Source organism: Belonocnema kinseyi, chromosome 7, assembly GCF_010883055.1.
Source record: "Belonocnema kinseyi isolate 2016_QV_RU_SX_M_011 chromosome 7, B_treatae_v1, whole genome shotgun sequence".
In the NCBI taxonomy this organism is placed as follows: domain Eukaryota; kingdom Metazoa; phylum Arthropoda; class Insecta; order Hymenoptera; family Cynipidae; genus Belonocnema; species Belonocnema kinseyi.
Genome location: NC_046663.1, coordinates 97165736 through 97189729, shown reverse-complemented (window position 1 = coordinate 97189729; position 23994 = coordinate 97165736). Strand labels below are relative to the sequence as shown.

The following is a 23994-nucleotide window of genomic DNA, read 5'->3' as shown; positions in this document are numbered from 1 at the left end:
AATTGGAAACGAGTCAGGCTACCCTCGCTGTTTACGTTTCTGTCCCCCCGAAATCGGTCCAAGGCCATTTGAAGGCAACCTCCCGACACTTGACTGAAAGCGACAGTTTGGTGTACCACAAAAATTACGGGTTTCTATATGTTTAATAAGATACTTATAATTTTTAATAATTAATTGATTTAATTTAAATGTTTTTCATCAAATTTGTGCTGTTTTGATTGAAGAAAAACACTAATATATTTTTAACGTGGCACTTTTTCAACATAGTTTTTAGGCTACTTCATAATAGTCAATAACAAAAATTAAGCACCATTAAAAGTTTTAATGCTTCGGCAAATGAAACGAGAAAAGATGTTATTATTTTATTATTTATTGAAAATAATATCCAACAGCCGAGGCCAATTACAGGATATAAAGCCTAATTGTATTTATACAATGCATTAATATGTACCTTAAGTTTAATTATAATAAGCAGAATATAATTGCTCTTCTAATTTTCATACTCTACGAGAGAGTATAAACTTTTTTCTTCTGTTTTGAAGACTGGACAAGAGATCGTAAATATATCAATATTATAATTTCTCCCAGTATAAAGAACAAAGTCATTCATGATAGTGCACATTCGGAAAATAGGTGAATTTCGAATCAGGATGTTAATAGTTGTTGGAATGTAGAATAATTCTGTTTGTCTAGAATTAAATGCCGGAGTTCGAAATAAGTATTGAATCTTTTCAAAAAAATATTGACAATCTACAAAGTTTCTAATAATTTTAAACAGAAACATTAGTAGCATGTAATTGTAACGTTCTTCTAGCGTGAACAGATTAAATTTTTTACATAATTGTAGATACTCACTGCCTATTTGTGGGTAGTACCCTTCCTTTTTGAAGAACAATAATTTAAGAAATCTTTTTTGAATTTTTTCAAGTGCATTTAGGTGATACTTTTGATATGGTTCCCATATGACAGAGCCATATTCCAGTTTTGATCCGCCTAGAGAGATAAACAATGTGACCATTGTATTGTTGTTATTAGGAAATTTACAAGATCTGGTTATAAAACCTGGAGTATTTGATGTCAAATTTACCGTTGCAGTAATATGTGGATCGTACTTTAGATCAGAGCTGAGCACAATACCTAACTCATTAATAGTGGCTACTTTAGTCAACCTAGTACTTTCCAGCTGGTAATCAAATTCTATAATATCCTCTGAACGTGAGAATGTTATGACTTTACATTTTTCGTAGTTACTAAGGAGCTCGTTATCTAAACACCATTTAAAAAATTTGTTCAATTTTTCTTGTAGTTTTATACAATCTCTAATAGTTGATATTTTTTAAAAGATGTTTGTGTCGTCTGTGAAGATTAAAATTGGTGTCATTTCATCTGTTGCCATGTCTATAACGTAAATAAGATACAGGACTGGTCCCAAACTTGAGCCCTGCGGTACTCCTGAGGCAGGTGTGAACGACTTAGAAGTGTAACCTGCGTATTGAACAACATGTTTTCTGTTTTTTAACCTTTAGAGGACGGGAAAATTTCTGTTCAAATCGAGTTTTCATTTGGCCAAAAATGTATGCATAATTTCAACAGAAAACTCATTTCAAGTCCCCGACCTGACAAGTGGTCGATTTATCGACCACTCCCGTCCGCAACGTAAAGGCCAATATAAAAAAAAATTTTTATGATATTTTAGTGTTATAGTTTGGTATACCCATATTTTTTGATGCGCTGAGTACGAAAAAAATAGTGAAAGAAATCCTGAAGGCACCCTTGACCTTGAAATCACCATCTCAAGGTCATTTTTTATATCTTAGCGTTATGGTTGGCATACCCACATTTTTTGAGGCGCTGAGTAAGAAAAAAATAGTGAAAAAAATCCTGAACGCAGACGTGACGTTCAAAATCGAAATTTCTAGGTCAAGTGATACATTTATTTATTTGTTGCTATTTTAGCGTCAAAGTTCGTACATGCATTTTTTATGTGCCTAGTACTAAAAAAATAGTGGCAAAAATCTTAACATCATTCTTGACCTCAGAATGACGATTTTTTTCCTACCAAAAGTGTATAAACCGAGTTTTAGTCCAAAAAATTTTTTTTGACCTTGGAATGATGATTACTAAGGTCAAAAAGTCTCCAGGATGTTTCTCACTATTTTCCCCTTATTGAATGCACCAAATTTTGCCCGAAAACATCAAATAGTTAGTGTACAATGGGTGGTCGATGTTTCGACCACCCCCGCCCTCTGAAGGTTAAGAAAGATTCAATTGTAGCAATAAGGTTATGTGGAATGTCCAGTAAGCCCAGGTTTTTAATTAGCACGTCATGACTGAGCTTATCGAAGACGTTCAAAAAATCTATGTATATATCATCAATCTGATCATGCTCTGCTAGTACTTCGGATACGATACTGAGTTAAAGAAGCTAGATTCGTTATAGTAGATCGTTTAGGCCGAAAGCCATGCTACTCCTGGCACGTAAGCGGTTCTGAGCTTTTTGTTAATTTCTGGGCTATAGAGTTTTCGAAAACCTTAGAAAAGTTGCATAACACCGATATTGGCCTGTAGTTGGTTACATGGGACTTCAAACCATTTTTGTAGATCGGGCAAGCTTTTGCTAATTTCCAAACTTTTCGGAATTTAGCAGTTTTTAAACATAAATTGTATATAAAAGTTAGTGGTTTGGAAAGCGTAGATGCGAATTTACTGATCAAATAGCAAGGTATCTGGTCCGTGCCAGAGGATAGATCATTAGGAAAGTTTTTGAGTATTTGAAGAACTTGCGCTTCATCAATTTGTGCCACATCCGGTTCTTCACTAAGAATAGGCTTATTGATTATATTATGATCTTTCGTAATGTGCTTATCTTCCGTATTGGAGTATACATTACTGAAAAAATCGGCAAAAGCATTCACACACTCATTAGAATCAGTAATGTCTCTGTTTTTATAATGAAGGATACCTGGGATTCTTGTCTCCCCTTAAAGTTTGTTCATAACATTCCATAGTTGAGATGGATCATCTAATAGTTTTTGTTCGATTTTAGTTCAGTTTTCTCTTTTATCTCTAGAGATAAATTCTTTAACTTTTAATCTTAGTTGCAAGAAACAGTACTACGCTGCTTCATCTTTAGTTTCATAATATTTTTATTTCATTTGTTCTTTAGTTTTTATACATTGAATTAATTCTTTTGAGTACCAGCCGGGAAATTTTGAAACATTTGTACTTGTTATAAATTTAGGAATGTGATCGTCAAATACCTGATAGATTTTATGATAAAAATAATCGCACGCTTCATTGGGATCTATATAATTAAATAATGGCTGCCAATTAATGTTACTCAGTTGCACATATAGTTGTGAGAAGTCCGCCTCTTTTTTGAAATTATACCTTGCTGTTAGAGGTATAGCGAATTTGACTTGTGGGATTGATCCCGCAACTATATTTACAACTCTTGATAATTCTGGGTGGTAGCTGTCCTCCTTCACCATTGGGCAGTCAGTGTTTTCGAGAAGTAATGGTGAGTTTGTTAGCATTAGATCTAAACAGTGATTTTTTCTTGTTTTTATATTATTTACTTGGATCACATTAAGAGATTGCATTAGAACATAAACTTCATTGGATTTCCTATCAAACACCAATTGCTCATGATGTTGGAGAAAGTACTTAGTATTAAAGTCCCTAGCGATAATTAAATCGTTTCCATATAATTCTTATATACTTGCCAGCGCTTGAAGAACTAAGTTGAAATTTTCTAGATTCAGCGAAGGGGGGAAATATAGCACTATAATATAAATTATTCGAGAATTGCATAACATCTTTACACCTGTTGCGTTGACAGCTTAAACTTCGTTTAGGAGAGGACCTATGTTTATTTGGCATGATTTGAATTTGTTATATATTGCTATAAGTGCCCCCCCCCCCACCAATCAAGCCCTGTCTATCATTTCTATAACAATCATAGTAATTTCTATCAAATAATTCAGTGGAAGATAAATTATCTCGAAGCCATGATTCGGTTAACAAAATTATGTCGTACTCACGTAAGCCGACGAAAGATTGTACTTCCCTTATTTTGGTATTGAGTCCTCCTGTGTTTTGAGAGTACAAGTGTATTAAGAGCTTCTCTCTATGTTTATTGCCTTCGAGACGATGGTAGAGACTCCGTTTTTGTAACTAATTCGAAGTTTTGCCTCTCCTGCCTTTATACTGGAGTACAGAGACGTCTTCAGGGCTGCCATCTCCTCCTTTTGCATTACTGTACGGTCTGGATCGAGTCTGATATTGTGGATGCTTCCCAATTTTTTCGGATCCATCCGTATTTGAGAGAATGCTTTGATGGGGTTTTCCGGAGCTTCTTCGTATGGAAATATGACTTTTACTGGTCTCGGGGCAGTTGGATTCTGTGCCATTTTACCAACTATTTTATATAGGCCCCTGACACATTTAGAGTCTTATCTATTTGCAAGCAAATGTTGGTAACTAAATTGAACTCACATAGATCTTCTGTGGTAGAGCATCCAGTCGTGTTTTGGAATTTCTCCTGCAAACCAAAAATCATTAAATTTTTTTTTTCGTTTGTTCCTCTCAGTCAGCTCTTCCACACATTTCGATAAACTCTGTGGCATTTGGGGAGATACTTCATCGATATACTCTTCCATGTTATGGATGTTTGTAGCAGTCTCATCCATTTTTATTTCCAGATCAGATACTCTCAGGTCGACTTGATTGACTTGCGATGTGATTGTGTTCATCTTGTTGTTCAGTTCTTCTACTGTGCCATTTAAATCATTGAAATCATGTTTCATTAGTGTGCTGTGTTGTTCCAGCGTTTTTTTCATGAATTCCATCAATTCCTCGTGCCCATTTGAATTTTTAGGTCTTTTCTGTGATGCAGATATACTATTTGCTGACTGATCATTTCTTTGAGTACATGAGTTAGTATCTCTATCATCGCATACTGGGGAGCCAGATCTGGACCCGCAGAATATCGAAATTCTTCCATCAGAGAGTTTTTCAATTTTTCCGCACATTCCTTATGATAGAACACACCACATCCTGTACATTTGACTTCGTTATTGTCGATGGGTCTCTTGCAGTGTCCTCTACTATAAAATATAGGAGAATTTAAAGTGTTCTCAGTGTTGTTATCCATTCTGTCTGTGTAATGTCCATTTGTAAGAGCCGATTGTGGATATAAATAAACATATACCTATATGATCAGCTGTCATCAGCTTTCGGGAATACTAGCGTTGAGTCAATGTACTTAGTTTGGATAATATAGATTATCGTATTTGAAGAATAAAATAATGTTAGTTTTCCTCAAATATTTTCAAAGGCACTGTACAAAATTTCGGAAATTTTCCCACTAATTTTGTAGGTAAAATTTTCAACTGTGGATAGGAAAAATTATTTTCCTCAAAAAGTTGGGAATTTTCCCAATACTTTGGAAAAATTTTCTTTTTGAATGGAAATATTTCGATGGGTTTGGGAAATTTTACATACATATTTGGAAATGGAGAATTCCTTAAATATTTGGAAAATTTTCTCAATTTATGTTCGGAAAAATTCTTACTTCCATAGGAAATATTCTATTTGTCTTTGGAAAATTTGCACATAACTTTGGCAATAAGAAAATTCCATACTGTTTAGAAAAATTTTCAATTTCAACAGTAATGTTACAAAACATTTGTTGGGGAAAATTTCTAGTACTGTATACCGACATTTTTTTCCATATAAATAAGGAATTTTTCTCAAATTCGAAAATATTATCCTTTTTTCAGGTAATATTCCTGTTTACTTGCATTATAGTAATTTTTTTATAGGAAAAATTTAATTATTAAATTGTAATACTTATTCAAAACTTTTCCCCAAAAAACCTTGCAGGTATTTTTTTATAAACCAACATTTAGTGTCAAATCATTTTAAAGTAAAATTATTTTTTGAAAATTACACACCCTTCGAAAGGGCAAACCACGGATTCTATACAATAAAAAACATTTATTACAACAGTAATTTAAAGTGAAATTATTTATTGACAATCACACGGCCGTGAAGAGAATCTTGTAGTTGAAAAAAATATATAAAGAATGATTATTACATTGATTGAAAATAAATATTATTCCACATATATTTGGTGGAATCAACAAAATTTTTGAAAGAGGCTCCGAAAAATATTTCTTTGAAGCAACAAAGTTTCGGTTTTGTTCAATCGCAGAGTATGGCTATTATTGTACGGAAGAAAATATGCAGTTGAAGCAGTAAAACTTGCATACAAGACATTTTGTAAAATTAAGAGAATATTTGCTTCATTTAACGAAGTATAAGTGTCTTTCTGGGCATCCATCTATTTTCCTGTGGCAGTATACCTATATACATATACAGGTTGATTTTTTTAACTTGAAACTTTTGAATCATAACGTTTTTTCATAGAGTGCCCATTTCAAAAGTTTCAAGTCAAATAAAAAGTCACCCTGAATCATCCTGTATATACAGGGTGATTTTTTTAACTTGAAACTTTCAAATATCTCGAAAAATAGGTCCTCTATGAAAAAATGTTATGAATCAAAAGTTTCAAGTTAAAAAAATCACCCTGTATATAGCAACAGTCGTTCAGTATACCTGAAAGTTTAGCAAACAAACCTTTTGGCCGTTGTTTAAGTTGGGGATGAAAAGGAGTCATGGCATTCATAACAAAATTTTTCACTTCGACCAGAAAGACTGATGGACTATGAAAATCTCCATCCTGCAGGTCAGTTATCATTGACCTCTTGTTGAAAACAGTTCTGTGCAGTTTTAAGTGTCAGTATATTTTCTGTGACTATAAGGATTATAAGGATAAGACTATGAATGACTATAAGGATAATTTTTGCACAATAAGTCTAAGGTCAGTCATTGATTCTAATATGTTTTAATCTAGTATATTAGTTTTTTGTAGACAGAAATTATTTTTTACAAAAGTAATGTGTATGGTGACGCTTTCCAGGTCATCGATTTTAATCAAACTTAGTAAACTGTCGGAAATACTACAATTTAAAGAAAAGCGAGCCTCAAATTTTAAAAATGGCGTGGTTCCCAAAACTTTTCAAAATGTTCTCAAATTCTTTGGCCAAAAGACATTACCATAAACTCAGCGCCGAATTAACATTTTTCGGCGCCTGTGGCTAAACCTCGAAGGGGCCCTCTTAAGAGCAGAGAAAATCCCAATTTTGCTGTAACGTACGTAATTTTCTGGGATCAGGGCCCCTAGGCTCCCTGGGGCCGGGGGCACTAGCCCCACCATGCCCCTTGGTAAATCCGGCGCTGCATAAAGTGCTACAACTTCTATGGTTGCAGAGTTTACAGTCACTTAAATCCTTTTCCAGGTCATTCATGGCTAAAGTAACAGCAAATTCCATAACCACAGACAGTGCCGAATCGCACGTTATTATTTGTATTATAGACCGAATCCATTTCCAATCAGGCAGCAAGCTGAAACGCATTTTGCCAGTTCGATAAAAAAATGTCTACGAAGCTATGTGTGTTTGAATTTTGTACTTTGTTTTAAAAAATTCAATTTATTTAATTCTCTATAACTTCGTACCTCAAAGCCTACAGAGCTTTGAGAAACTTAATCTTTGACTATGCTTAATTAAGTAGACAATTCAGAATATGAAGACGCATATAAATACTGCCATCTAGAAGAGATCTTTTTGATAAAGTTTTTTTCAAGCATTCCAAATGCAAAGAATTAATATCCGAGCGCGAAGCGCGAGATTCAACCGTCGCGCGCCCTAGGCGCGCTCAAACTTACGAACGAAGCGAGCCGCGCTCCCCGCGCGCGAAGAGACTGTGCCCGCGGAGCGGGCAGATTTTTAATTATAAATTTTAATATGTGTTTGAAAATTTAACAATTTCGTTAAAAAGTCTTATTTTATGCAATAAAATTAATTTTTTGCAAGTATTATGTCTTAGTATTTCTGGAAACCATAAATTAAGTACAGTAAGAGGGGATCGGGGGTAGAAATATTTTTTGCCAAACTAATACAGGGTGGGGGAGGGGGATCTTCGAGAGGAACTATAATCTGCTGCGTAATTTAAATAGGACCCATTAAGAATAAACGTTTTTTAGTTAAGAGTATAAAAAATACATAATTCTGAGTTGGATCTTGAGATTGAAAAATTCCCAACGTCAACAAACATATACAGTGCGCCTTCGAAATTTATTTTTCCAAAGAAAATGAAAAAACAGGATAATCTCATAGATAAAAAACTTAGTGAAGAAGAATGTCTCCAAAGAGCGATTGGTGAACTTTTGTGATTAGATTGGAAAATAGTCTAATGGGTCAGTTTGTGGTTCGACAGCCCATACCAAGAGTAACTAGTCCCTACGGTACACATGGCATACATGGGTTGAACGTTGATTAACGATTTGCATAGACAAATAAGTTGGCTCTGATGAGGCGCGGTGTTCCATGTGTATTTGCAGAGCAGTCGAATAATTGTTTTCTGCCCGGTTTCAAACACTCTCAATGTTACATTCACGGCACGCGTGTGCCCTTTTAAGTTTTTCCGAACAATTCGAAAGTGAACGGCAAAACAAACAAATGCCGAACAAAAAACAAACGACATTTCTCTCATTCGGGTTTAATTGATTTCTCTTTTACATAAAATACTCATCTGTAAGTCAAGTTGAAAGTTCAATGTTACTAAATTATTGAAATATGCAAAGTGAGACACAACATTTAAAGGACATTCTATCGAATGAATAAACAGATGCTCTAAATAAATTTCGAATTGTATTTAGGGATTTTTACAAATTAAGAAAAACCTTAAGCTTCTATGAAAAATCTTTAATTACGTCTCAACTTTGACATGATCCATTTGACCTAAAAAATTTGATCTCTGACCAGTGATCAACCAAGTATCATATTTAACTACTGATCTCTTTTATTTCATCTTTAAACTTTGTCATTGCATGTCTGACCATTGTTTTTCATCGGATCTCCACATTTTGAGACCCCCCGAATCCGAACACCAAGTTCTGGCGATGGCATCTGTATTTCTGTCTGCTTACATGTCTATCCGTCTATAAACACGATAACTCTCGGGAAATAAAAGGATCAAATCCAGCTTTGGCACACTTTTTTCAAGCCCTAAAAGAAAAGACGAGTTCGTTGACCAGCATTCCTTAACCAATGCTGATGGTTTTATCTATCGAAAATTCTATTAAAAAAATGGAATATTCCATTTTCATTTCAAAAGGTGTTCTTTTAAATTATTTTTTGATAGGACTCGTTGTTTTGGTTTTACTCATAAAAATGTATAAAGCTGAAAATTAGAATTTTAAGATGAACGACGACAGATAAGTAAAAAAGTTTAGAAGAATAATTGTAGCTTTTTTAAACCCCTATACTTTTTCCCTTAACCATTTAGGTAAGACTATTTATTGTGGTTTTATTTATCAAAAATACTATGAAAAAAAATAGAAATTTCTAAATTTTAAGCCAAATGACGCAAAATATGGAAAAAAGTCAAAGAAAGTAATGACTGTTTTTGAAAAATTCTACATAATTAAGAAAAAACTATTTTTTCTAGGACTTGTAATTTCGGCTTTATTTATAGAAAATACTATGAAACGATAGAAGAATCCAATTTTGAGTCAAACGACGTGAGATATGGAAAAAAGTTTCAACGATGAATTGCAGCTTTAAAAAGTCCTACAAAATTTGTTTTAAATATTTTTTTATGGTACATTTCACTATGGTTTTCTGTTGGACATTTTGCATGAAAATGCAATGGGAATTATCCGTCGACGCGATCATTTTGATATGTCCAAAAACGACCCCTCAACGAAACTTTCTCATTAAAAACATTGCAAGTAGGATTTTTTCTGGAACAAAACTACAAGTTGCCTGGGCTACTATGAATTAACTGCTAACTGGTTCGATATCTTGTAAGGTGTTAGGCAAGGATATGTTAAGTTTTAATAGCTATATATTATATTCATGGAAAATTATCAAAAATGGCCCTCTTCGACGAAGAAGGTGTGGATCTCGGGACAGTGAGGGTACATGGGTTAGTATTCGCAGATAATAAGGTTGTTGTGGCAGAGTCAATCGAAGATTTGCAAAGAATGTTTAAAAAACTAAATACAAGTATAAAGAACATGGGCCTAAAAATTAACGTACATAATACAAAAATTATGATGTTTAAAGGAAAGGGTGAGAAAACCATATGCAATATTGTTCTAAATGACGAAGAACAGAATAATTTCGTAAGTACATATCGATGGGTTCTACGAAGAATAGGCTATCTTTTCGTTACCGTTAAGAATTAGGCTCACTTAATTAAGCTAAGTTTTCAGGAGGAATCAATAACCTCTTATTTTTCTAAACATTTCCTACGAATTCAAAACTCCAGTAGTTTTTATTACAGTTTGTAATGTATTTGAGGCTACTATAACTTTGGAAACAAGAAATTTTAAAAGATTCTTATTTATATTAAACGATTTCCTAAAATTTCGAAAAAGAGTGTTAAAGGTTTTAAAAATTACTTTCAGCACATCTCTTCTCAGGCTGAATCCCCGCTTTTAGTCGCAAGAGGTCCATTTATTTTCAATAAAAATATGCAATGAAATGAATTTTGAAAAATTCAAAAATAAGATACATCCCTGTATGCTTAAAAATGTAATTTCTTTACATAGAATAAGTTCTATGCAATTTAAAAAAAAAAGTTTATTTTAAGTACATATAAAATTATTTAAATTATTCCTAAAAATTGGAAACATTTAAAGTCGATAAACGAAGGACTTTCACACTTTTTGTTTGCGAAAAAGAGATTCTTCAATTCTCAAGTGTGAATAGTAAGGGAAGTGACGTCAATTAAACATTCATAATTAATGAAAGATTTTCATTTTTCCCTCAAGGACGATAGACTTACCATTTGATAAAAATGTTTTGAAAATTTTTCTTTGAAGGTGGTGTGGAAAGGAGTTTTATTACAAAATGTGTGGGATTCTCTAACAGACAACTGTATGAATTTCTTACCTTTCTTATTTTTATTTTTTACGTGTATATTAATCTGCTTTATGTATAGGGCAAAATCATGTGCTGAAAAACGATAAAAGAAATATATATTTCTGAAGCTGGTCCATAAGGTTAAAGTCAAATCTGTACAACCATTTTTAAACATTTTTGGAATTTTCTTTGTATAATTTGAAAGCCGATTTTACATAGTGTTTTATTAACTGATGGAGATATTTTTATAATTTTATTTCTAAAATCTATTCCCTAAGCAAAATATTAAAACAAAATTGAGGAATATTTATAAAATTATGATTAATTTTAATTTTTAAACGCTAGATTTGGTAATATTGAGATATGTATCTTAAGACATTAAAGGTTTCGTAAAGTTTTCATATACTAAGAAATTTTAATGTTGAAAATTTAACGATTTTGTTCAACTTTTTTTTTTAAATTATTTTTGCAGTTGAAAATGCATCCTTTTCTAATAGAACACTATTCGTCTAGTTTTCAAACTGATTTTTTGGTTCCTAATTTAAAATTTTTGTTGAAAATTCCCTTTTTTATAGTTAGAAAATAATTTTCTTATACTGAAAATTTAACTGTATCATTTTTAGTTCAAAAATTTTTGTATTTAAAAATTTAACAATTTTGTTAAAAATGTGTTGTTTTATTTTTGTTTGAAAATAGACCTTTCTCAGTTAAAAATTAATCTTTTTTGGAAGAAAATTATTCATCTTGTTACAAATTCATCTATTTTAATTTAAAATTAATTTCTTTGGTTGTAAATGCATTTTTTCATAAAACCTCTTTTCTTTTGGCCTAAAATTGTTGACAGTGAAACCATACAAAATTCTTAACAATTTGTTACAAGTTTTAGTTATTTTTTAATCGTTGCAAAATTTCTGAATATTTCCTAAACTTACTCAAATTGGAAAGCACATTTTTTAATCCAACATGAACTTTTAAGGAAATTGGGCAACAAAAATGCACGAGGAGGCTAGATAAGAATTAAGTTTTTTATTTTTTCTAAAATTATATACAAACTTGATTTTTTTTATTCAAAATATTTTTCAGATGAAAATTCATTTCATACATCGAAAATTAAACTATTTTGCAGAAAATAAAATTTTTTATCTGAACATGTACCTATTCTATTTTTGGTTAAATACTTATTTTTTAGTTTTAATATTCATTTTTAAAGTTGAAAATTTAACGATTTTGTTGAATGTTTTTCTTTTCAAGTATTTTTTTAGTTGTAAATTCATTTTTTTAATAGGAAATAATTGGTTTCGTTTGAAAATTGATTTTTTGGTTGATAATTCAACTGTTTTGTTGAAAATTCGATTTTTTTTAGTTGAGCAAATATTTTCTTATACTGAAAATTGACCATTCTCAGTTAAAAATTAATATTTTTTAGTAGAAATGTATTCTTCTTGTTTAAAAATTCTACTGCTTTAATTAAAAATTCCTTCCTTTGGTTGCAAATGCATGTTTTGATCAAACTTCTTTTCTTTTCATATAAAATGGTTGAAAGTTCATGTAGTTTTTTGGAAATTAAACTAATTTGATGAAAATTTTTTGGTTGTAAATTAATTTTTTGAAATCATAATGTAACCTTTTTTCGTTTTCTTTGTTGTTTTAAAATTGATTTATAAAATTTTAAATTTCTGTTTTCTGTAGGAAATTATTAGTTTGAAAATTACATTATTTGTTTGCAAATTCGATTTTCTGCTTGACAATTTAAATATATCTTGAAACTTTGATTTTTTGGGTTTGATAATTGTTTTTAACCGAAAATATAACTATTCAATTTTTCCTTGAAAGATTATTATTTTTCAGTTGAAATTCGACTATGTGGTTGAAAATACATGTATTTTATTGCAATTTTGTCTTTTTTTTGGAAGAAGTCTTTTTGTACGTAAATCCATTTCTTTGGTTGAAAATTATTTTGTTGACTATTTGTTTTATGTTTATTGTTGACTATTTTGTTGTAGATTTACTTGTTTTTTATTGAAAATAATTTTTTAAAATGCAAATTTAATTGTTCCATTTTTTGTTAAAATTAAATCTTTTTTATTAAAAATTAATTTATTTTGTTGAAAATTCCATTTTTTATCTGAAAATTTAACTAGTCCATTTTTATGTTAATGCTTATTGTGTCAGTTTAAAATTCGTTTCAAAAGATGAAAATTGAACAATTTTGTTGACACTTTTTTTCTTGAAAAATTATCTTCTTAATTATAAATTTAAATTCTAACTTCTTTAGCTCGCACAAGCCTACACAAGTTAACTGCGCGTGCGCGCGCAAAGCAACTTATCGTTGTTAGTTTTCGCACCGCATAGTGTCGAGTGTATCTTTAGACCACTCTAACCTCAAAATCTCAACTTTAAGAAGACTTTTTCGCCTTTCGTGGTATTAAATCCTGTTAGATATTTGTAAGAGAGGTGATTTTTGGCGAATGAGTCTTTTCTCACTCGCTTCGCTAGTGCGGAAAACGTCTCATTCGCTAAATAATCACCTCTCAAACACGTATCGAAATGTACTATTCTCACTCCGTCTTAGTGTTTGATTTCACACTTTTCAGTGAAACTTTAAGTTTAGATTAAGACTTTTATATCTCCTCGGGGTGATTCGTTAGTATTTTCAACACTGGGAAGTTGAGAGTTCGTAAATTTACCAACTTTACACTGGTGAAGTGTATTTTAGTAGAAGAAATGCTTTTTTCGCACCAAAATATTGCACCGTATCATTACAACTTCGCACTTCCGTGTGACGCTGTACGAATTTTTTCTAACAGTGTATGTGTTTACCAAATTTCATACAAAATGAAGTTAGCCCAATTCTTACTGGAAAGAAAAGATAGCCTATTCTTCGTAGAACCCACCAATATATGTTGATTGCATATTCCTGGACATACTAACGAAAGGATTAGGTCACTATTTAACGGGAATCAAATACCCCAGGTGGAAATGCCGGTAGTATGCCGGAGGTCACCACCGGCGCAGTACTGCCCCAGTAGTGCCCTTCAGTACAGACAGCCAGTGGTTCGCCCAGTACTGGTAGAACGTTAGCTGCACTACCGGGGCGACACTATGCCAGTAGTACAAAGATAACTTTAAAAAAACACGTCTACAAATGTTGTCAGGGTGTTTTTAAATGTCGAGAAATTGACTATACAATTAAGGTGAAAACATTTTTTTCTATTACTTTTTTAAGGAAAATATTCTAAGTTCCACCTCCATTAAAAATTTTAAAGGTTCAGAAAAAATTACATGGGATGTATGTCTTAATCGTTGTAGAATAGTCTAAAACACCAAAAAAATAAATAAAACGTTATACGAAGGTTTAAAGAAAATTGTTATTAAAAAAATGGTTGCGCAACGTGGTAAGATTTTTAAGTTCCGTTGATATAAATTTTAAATGCACATTAAATGTTATTATCAGAACTTTTAAAATGGTCTAATACGCGAAAAAATAAAATATTACACGAAGAAAAGTTGTAGTCGATTTAAATGATTTATTTAATAATTATTTCATTGATATTCCTGTTAGAAGTTCGTGTATTTTACATTCACATAACGTCGTATAATAATAAATAATTAGAAAAAGAGAGCTCAAAATTTGTTACTTGAACTTTTCTGAACTGTACTTTATGAGGATGGCTTTTTCACCAAGTTTTAACTTGTCGGTTTAGCGCAGTGGTTAGCACTCCCGACTGCTAGGCGATAGTTCTTAGATGGTATAGATATGTAGGTTCGGTCCCCCTTAGCGTTAGAAATTTTATTTGTAATATAATGTTTAAAAATGTAATATATGTATCCATTCTAAGCAGTTCCATTAACAAGTATTGACAAAATACTCGCAGTCAATTATTATTTATTTTTTAAATACCTTTTTTGTTATATCTTTAGATTATAGACATAGTGGGTGCTAAAATTAAAGAAATAGTATCAAAATTATATTTTTGTAATTGTAAGTAATATTTGGACGATATGCAGTCGTATAATGATGAAAGAATGGTCTCTAAAACAATAAAATAATTTTTTATCATTTTTAAAATTAACTCCGGCATTTTCGCATGCCAGCGGTTTGCCAGTACTGCCCCAGTACTGGCAGTCAGTACTGCGCCAGTGCTACAACGCCAGTACCACCAAGCATTACAAGCAAGTACTGGCACAGTACAGCCAGCCAGTACTGGAACTCCGGCAGGCTGTACTGGGCAAGTACTGGGCCGGTGGTGTATTTCCACCTGGGACATTTGTTAAGATGGATTGGGCATACTGAAAATTGATTTATGATGAATTTTAGAAATCTCTAGCTTGAAAATGGGAAAAATTACCTTCCTTGAATACGACTTAGCGTAAATGTAAATCGAACATCGATTACGTCAAACCATAGGTAATATGCAGATCTACATACGAATGTCAAAGGCTAGAGTTGTCGCGTTACAAGTTAGTAAGCTCACAGGGTTCGCTAATGCAGCGTATTGTTCGCTGCAGCAAAAATTGCCCCTCGTTATGCTTTACAATAGAGACAGAATGGTCGGGAATCCAGATATACTGCTCTCATTCCCTTTACCCTTTCTTCGGTTTGCATACATATGTACTGCATAAACGATACTCAATCTGCCGACGCTCTATACACGGAGAAAAAGATATCGCACAGTGATATCGCAAAACCTCTGTATTGAAATAAAGCGCAATATATGATAACGGACAAGCAGGTTCCGGAGCTTTTTAGGATACTATAATGCAATGAAATTGCTTGGCGACTACTAGAACCCTCGTATATATAATATAATAAAATAATAATATAATGTAAAATCTTGCAATGTACGATATCACTATTTTAGGCTATCATACTGTGATAATTACGATATATAGCGCAGGAATTACGGTATATATTGAAATTCTTGCGACATAGTTTTCTCCGTGTAGACGCCGCGCTGCGCAGTTTTAGCGTTCGTAGGTTAGCCATTCACACATACGCTGCTTTGCACGCTGTACGAGATCTCCGATGTCGAAGAGAGACGAAGAATTCATCAAATAAGGGGTGTCTAATATATTATATGTCGCTTTTTATAATTAATATATACCTCTTATTTTAGTTTACACAATACAAACATAATAATAACAAATTTTAATCAAATAATTCAGGCATGACGATATAATTTTTTGAGAGAAGCTGTAATGATTTCCAGGCAAGGATAAGGAATTGGAGTTTTTAATTAAAGTCAAATTTCATAAGTTAAACAAAATTCCTGTAGCACGTGGGATGTTGAACATTTTTTAAGCCCGCAGAAAAGTATTTGAATTTCGTAATTTTGAATTTTATGAATATATAGTTATATAGACAGCGAAGTGTAAATTAGTTTAATAATGATTTTTTAAATGAGCATTTAAACGTGATTTGTAACTTACTTAGTTAATATAAATGAAAAAAGTAGATTTTGCAACAATTTTCAAGGGCTTTTCCATGCCCTTTCTCTAGATCACACTTATTTCTTTAGATAATATCAATCAATCTATTTAATGTGGAAAATGTCCAAGATAAATGCAAACTTGCTTATATTTATTTAGTTTTCGCAAATCTGAATAATACGTTAAAGTGGAATAGGAAGTATGTATATATAATATATAACTTTGTATTTTCGTATCACACTTACCCCTTTTGATCCTACTATTAGTTCAGAAACCTCTGGCCATTTTTTTTAAATTCCACTATTATTATCTTGCCAAAAAGTGGTCCTTGTGGACCATATTCCCTCTGAGCCAAGATTATGTGACATGGCAAGGGACATTTCGGCATATCGTATTTGCAGTTTGTCACATTCGTGGAAGGTCCTATTTGCGGTATGTCAGATTTTCGGCAGGTGAAAATCGCGGCATCTCTCATTTGGAAAAATTTGAACCGCATGAAAAATTATTAAAAATTGTTGATGTAACTACACTTATTTTTTCCAAATGCGAAATGCTGCAATGTAACTTAACGCGGAAGTGACTTGCCACTAGTCCCTTGACTCGACCACTTTCCGTCAATCATAAATCGACAGTTGAAAATATAATACAAATATTTTTATCGTGGATAAAAATCTTAAACAAAAATTTAAGTGAAATCGATTTTTTGGTTAGAGCAGTTGAGAAATAATGCCCCATTTATGTTCGAGAATAAAACTCGTTTCTTATTCAGGTCGTGGTGTGACTTCTGTGAGCTATACGTAGTTCCGAGATACACGAACGTCTGGAATTCGATTAATGTGGAAACGAGTAAGCGATGTCCCAGAACCGTTGTCTTAACGGAGGCCGCTCAAGGGACACGAGTTAGGGTTATGGCATTACCGCATAATCCATAGCTGGAGTCCGCCACTGCGACCATTGGGAAAACAAGGTATGAGAAAATGAATATTTGAGAAAGCGGCTAGAGCGGCGCAACACGTCGAGCCAACTAGCAGCCGAGCTTCCTCCGCCATATAATCTTAGCCTACCTACTAATTCCGTCTTAAAATCCCGCGGAAGCTGGATTTACAAAGGCGAAGCTAAAGTGGAAAGCCTGGAACACCGGGATAGATCCCCAAATGTTTTAAGTCTTGAGATTACGTGGATCGGAGAAAGGGAGGATGATTTCACATCTGCTTGCTCCATTCCGTGCTTATTTAATGTTTGAACGTGGCAAAAGTTGATAACTAGAATATTTTCAGAGGATGGGATTAGCCAACTTTATTTCGAGAGAATTGGATTTTTAGTAAATTGCCAGTGAAGATGATGAAGGGCATGTGACAGTCTGTCACGTGACCGACCAATTACATGTACTCTACAGTCTTCAGGAAGCACAAAAAAGTCGACATCTGTGGGTCACTTGAATAAGCTTATAGCTAACGTTGTTTCGTACTATAAATGAACTTGCAGGACAAATAATGATTATTAATGTTCTGTTTGCAAATTATTAAAGCAGGATGGCCGCAAAACGTAATTTACCAAATGTCTTGACTTTTCCCTGATTTTTTCTTGAATAATTTTTCAGTTTCCCTGATAATTAATATTAATGACTCAAATTATAATCTTGTAAAATTTTTAATATAAACTCCTACATAAATAGAATTTAAAAAAAATTAATTTTAATTTATTATTTGCTTGGATGTCATAGATTGTATTACTTTAAAAAGGTGAAAATGAACTACTTAAACAAAAAAGTGACTAATTTCTAACTCATAAAGTGACTAAGATCAACTAATGTGCATTAATAATCTGACTAATGTTTATTTCAATTTAGAAGAATTCAAAACAATTCGATTCGTAGGACTTCAAAACATTTTTAGTAAAATTCAAAAGAGTTTAAATGAATTGGAAAAAGTTTAGAAAATGCAAAATCTCCACTGACATTCGTAAAATTAGAGCTTATATAGAGGAATTGAGGGAAAATAAAAAGAATTCAATAAAATTCATAAAAATTCAAAGCGAGTAAAAAAATTGAAGTGAATTAAATACAATTCAAAAATATGAGAAAAAATAATTGAATTTCGTAAACTTGAAATGAGTTCAGAAAAAATACAGGGTATTACAAGAATATGATAAATTTCATTGAAAAAAATTAACGAAGAAACAGATTTTAGAAGAATTCAAGAGAATTGAAAGAATTCAGGATAAAATATCAAGATTTATTTAAATATTTTGAGAGCTAAAATCGTCGGAAATTCTATAAAATCTTTTAAAATATCACAAATCCATATGGCTTTTTAAAAATCGTTCCATGTCTTCTAAAATTCGAGGATATTCTTTAAACCGCATAAAAACCCTGTCAAAATGATTAAAATCCTTGGAAATCACTTGAAATTGGTTGAATCGCTTTAAATTACCTTGGAATCTTTAATATTTTAAATCCTTTGAAATTTTTAGAAATCCCTTGGAATTAAAAAAAAAATACCCCAAAAAATCATATATCATAAAATCTTTAAAATCCCTGAAGTTTTGTTTAAATATCTTAAAATATTTGAAAATCCCAGGCAATTACATGAAATCTGATATTTCCTGATATCCTGGAAATTTTATTAAAGTCCCTTGAGCACTTAAAATTTTGTTAAAGATGAATGAAATCCTCGGATATCTTGTAAAATATCTTGGATCCTTTAAAATTCTTCCATATCCTATGAAATCCTAGGACTTTTTTTCAACCCCATACAAAGTTTTAAAATTTGAAACATTTCAAATCTATAAAGGAAGGGGATTTGGTTGATTGCCTTCTCATTTGTCTTTTCTCTTTTTTTCTTTTTGTCCAAATATTAAACAAAAATTATTTTCAATTGCAATAGGAGAATTTTATAGTTGGTTTTCTGTTGAAAGTGTCTTGGAATATTATAAAACATTCTAAAATATTCATAATCTTTGACAATTATTTTTTCCCCTTGAAATTTTGTAACGTTCGCAAAAATTGCTCGGACTTTTGTAAAACACCTTAAAAAATTTAATATCTGATGATATTTCGAGAAACCACAGGAAAATGATGAAAAAAGCTTGAGAGCTTTTAAAATACCTTAAAATTATTGAAATTCTCGGAAATCTTGTAATCATTTAAAAATTCCTAGGAATCTTTTAAAATAACATCAATTATTTCAAATTCTTCGAAATATTTTGTAATACCTTGAAACTTTTAAAAGTTTTTAAAAATTTCATAAAGGTTGGAATCTATTCAAATACCCTAATATATTGAAAAAGAATTCGGCAACATTGAGAACTACTATCGGCGAGAAAATATAGGCATCTGCCTTTGAAGCTTAACAACTCAGTCAAAAAAAATGCTACCGCAACAAAAGAACAGTCATTTAAAAGCTGAAAGTGTTCTACGTTAATGAGCTTGAAGATGTTTATGTAAAAAATTTTGTGTGCTTAGCAGACTGAAAAATGTAAAAAAAAAGTACAAAAATGTGGAACTATATTATCTTCAGTTCTAATACAGATATTACAGCGATTCAAACTTAAAGCGATTCAAACTGCAAACTGTAATGGATAGGCTCTGTATTTATTTTCAATCACCCGGAAGGATGTGTTAGTCTTCTTTTTTGTGAAAATCGCGATATTTTTAGACATTTTTTTGTTGGAAAACAAGTGACAGAAAGCAGGGAGGGGCCTTTTTTTGTTTTACTGCCGACCGCTGGTGCCATTCTTCGGCCCCTAGTTCTGAATGCTTGGATGGCACCTGGCCACGGGTCAAAGAACGGCACCAGCGGTCGGCAGTAAAAAAACGCCCCCCCCCCCTGCTTTCTGTCGCTTGTTTTCCAACCAAAAAATGTTTAAAAATATCGCGATTTTCACAAAAAATAAGACTAGCACATCCTTACGGGCGATTGAAAATAAATACAGAGCCTATCAATTACAGTTTGCAGTTTGAATCGCTTTAATATCTGTATTAGAACTGAAGATAATATAGTTCCACATTCTTGTACTTTTAAGAAACAATTTTTATTATTTTTGAAATTTGTCAACTGCAAATGGTTCACAACAGTTTTCCTCATACTCATAAATTTTTTCAAATTTTTTCCATCGCCCCTTGCATAAGAAATAATGCTCTAAACTTGACTGTTCTTAAATGTACCCAAAAAACCTTACTTTTTTCCATTTTTCAGTCTGCTAAGCACAACAAATTTTTTACATAAACGTCATCAAGCTCATTAACGTAGAACACTTTCAGCTTTTAAATGACTGTTTTTTTGTTGCGCTAGCATTTTTTTGACTGAGTTGTGAAGCTTCAAAGGCAGATGTCGATAGTTTTCTCGTTGATAGTAAGTGCATACATGAATTCTTTAGTGACTCACTCTTGCGTTCACTTATTACAACAAAAGTCACTATAAAGATTTTATCTTAAAAAAGTGATTTGAAAAAAAGTTATTAAAAGTGACTATATATTAGGTGCGCACCGAAGTTCCCACTGTTTGCCAATAGATGGCTCCAGCAGTAAGTGCTGGTCGATTTTGACATTCAAAACGTCATGAACCAAGCTTAGACATATGGTAAAAAAAATTCTGTTGACACATTAGTGATTTTATTTTGGCGTCATATACTTTTGGTTGTGTGAAAATGTTTGATTTTGTGCCAAATAATCGTTATTTGCGGGAAGTGTTGATTTTCTTCTTCCATTCGATGATTTCAATGTTGACGACAGTCCGCGTGAAGAAATTACAAAAACCTTCAAAGACTCTGAATTGGAGACATTGCTCAATGAGGATCCGTAACAAACACAAGAATAGCTTGCTTCAGCATTAATAGTTACCCACCAAGTCATTTCCAAGCGATTGCATGCGTTGGGAATGATTAAAAAACAAGGAACTTGAGTTCCTTATGATTTGTGCCATTTTGTGTCATTTGAGCGTCGTTTTTTTGCCTGTGAAAAACTGCTTCAGCGGCAAAAAAGGAAGCATTTTCTTCATCCCATCGTGACGGGTGATGAAAAATGGATTAATTACAGTAACCCAAAGAGAAGAAAGTCATGGGAACTGCGCGGTTGTGCTTCTACGACGTCGGCTTCGCCGAATATCCACGCAGCAACACTTCCCGCAAATGACGATTATTTGGCACAAAATCAGACATTTTAACACAACCAAAAGTATATGAAGCAAAAATAAAATTACTAATGTGTCAATACGGTTTTTTTACCATATGTCTAAGTTTGGTTCATCACGTTTTGAATGTCAAAATCGACCAGCACTTACTGCTGAAGCCATCTATTCACAAACAGCGGAAACTTAGTTGCGCACCTATAATATCAGCCCTGAATATTCTTGACAGTTAATTACTTAAAAGTGCTTCTCACAGGAAATGTCTGAATTTACTCTTGTTTGGAAAACCTCTGGCTTTTCTTCGACTTTCCCTGACCAACGAAATTGAAGGAATTTCCCCTGAGTTTCGTGTGGAGTTATGCGGTTAAAGAAAGAGCTCTTTTTCTAAGCGACAAAATTCAATCAAAATTGGTCTAAATTTAAGTCTTCATTATCTGAATTTCAAAAAAATTCTTAAATTGAAATATTTTTGTAATGAAATAAGATAATTTTTTGCTTGAGTATAGATATGTTTTATTGAATTTACATATAAGTTGGTATTGATATATGAATAATAAACCAATTTTACCTCTCCTAAGTAAAATAAAAGTAAAATAAATTATATGTGTACATAAAATTAATTCTTTCAAGATTTTTCTAATGAAGTATATTAGTTCTAGCGTGGGTAAAGCTCAGAGTAATTTCTATAAGCCGATTGAGGATGAATCTAAACTCACGAGAATTTCACCTGAGTCTAACAACGTACGTGCTTATTGATTTACGAGTCCGTGCAAAGTATATAAAACTGTCAACTCGTATAAGTTCACAGCTCTCTTGTGTTCTACACAACTGTGATCTATAAGTCATCGGAATTGTTAAACAAATAGTCACCTTTTACATACCTAACTTAACCATATTCTGATGGTCATTTTTGTTTTATTTCTTAAAGACATTTTGCATAATTCGTATATTCTTAGTTAGATTTAGCAACTATTATTTTATTGTACATGCCTAGGACAAATTATACAGTGCGAAGTATTATATATAATTTTTTTCCCTACGTATAAATTACATAAAATTTTTACGCCTAAATAATGTAGCTCAGTTTAAAATTTTATAAAATTTTCCTCTTATCTGAGGTTCTTTGTAATTTTTATTATAAATATCAAGCGAAATTTAGAATGTGACTTACCTTTAGGTTAGTCAATCTTTCATTAAAGAGGGAAAAAAAACTGCTCTACTTATATGGCGTAATTTACGATATGAAACAGCGGATGGTACCAAACAATTTTTCAACATTTATTTTCCAAAAAAAGAGAGACAATTTGACAGAAAAATTTATAAAAGGAGAAAAATAACAAAGTGGTAACCTTCTTTCCAAGAATAAAAATTTCAGCCATTCAATTACCAATATAATTCAGAAAAATTAATTATTTTCTTTTCGATAATAATTAGGGGTTTCTTATTGTTTCAAAATCGGAAAGAAATCTTATAAAATTTATAAATTTACAAAATGGCGACCGCTTTTCTAAAAATAAAAAAATTAAATATTCCAAAAATATTCCCGGTAGGGTAAAAAATCCAGAATTTCAAATTTATCATATTTAAGGGAGTTTTCTGATTTAATGGGTACAAAAATCTAATAAGGATTTAACTCCAGTTTTGGGAATGGCCTGAATGACCTGGAACTTATATCGGAAGTCTTTAAACGTAAAAAAGTCTGGGCCGTTGAAAAATTTGTAACGCGTTTTCCTCAAAACGACATTTTTGAACCTGGTGGAGGTGCTTTCTCAAAAACGACGAAACAAATCGGCTTGAAATTTCAACACAATACTCAGCAGACTTATGGCTATCGCCAGAACCTCGATCATGTTAAAATTTGGATTTTAACCAATAGTTTTCCCTCACTTAAAGCGTGAAAAAGCATTTTCATTTGTTTCTGTTGCAAAAAACGCCGTTATTTTCTTAATTTGCATTAAAATATAAAAATTGAGGTACGGACCACGGCGAGGGGATTACAGATTAAAAATCTACTTTGATTTTCTGTTTCTGATATCCAGGAGGGCCGCAATCACCTGTCCAAGCAGTTTTAAAATTGGTTTGATCGGCGTCTTATCTTTCGAAGGGAAAAAAAAGTTTGCCCCATAAAATGCAGTAGTTTAAAAAAATGGTTGAAAATGTGCTTATAATACGCGTTTAAACCAGAATACGCCCTAAAAGCTTTTGATGAAATAATTCAGCACTTGATGGCTTCCAGTTTGTAAGTAGAGACAGTCTTAAGTGATTCTCTTTTAGGTATTGTTTAACTTTCGATGTTTAGAAAATTTTAAATTTATTTATTAATAATTTTATTTAAATAATTTTGTATATCTATATTTTAAAATAGGGCCGAATATCGATGTCCTTTTAAGAATAGGTTTATGTCAAAAAGAAGGCTTCCAACTTATAACTGCACTGTATTG

General features: G+C 32.1%; 1 protein-coding gene across 3 annotated transcripts in view; it reads left to right on the top strand.

Moving 5' to 3' along the window:
- LOC117176919 (esterase E4-like) overlaps window positions 1-23651 on the top strand; it is a 40655-nt gene extending 17004 nt beyond the window's left edge. The window contains exon 11 of one of the 3 annotated variants that reach the window (XM_033367312.1): window positions 23593-23651. In XM_033367312.1, coding sequence (XP_033223203.1) covers window positions 23593-23636 — 44 coding nt within the window. In that variant the 3' untranslated portion in view covers window positions 23637-23651. Of the gene's footprint in view, window positions 1-6661; window positions 6735-17196; window positions 17865-23592 lie in introns of those variants that run through there. The other 2 variants (XM_033367313.1, XM_033367315.1) reach the window with 2 other exon arrangements.
- Window positions 23652-23994: the final 343 nt, after the last annotated feature.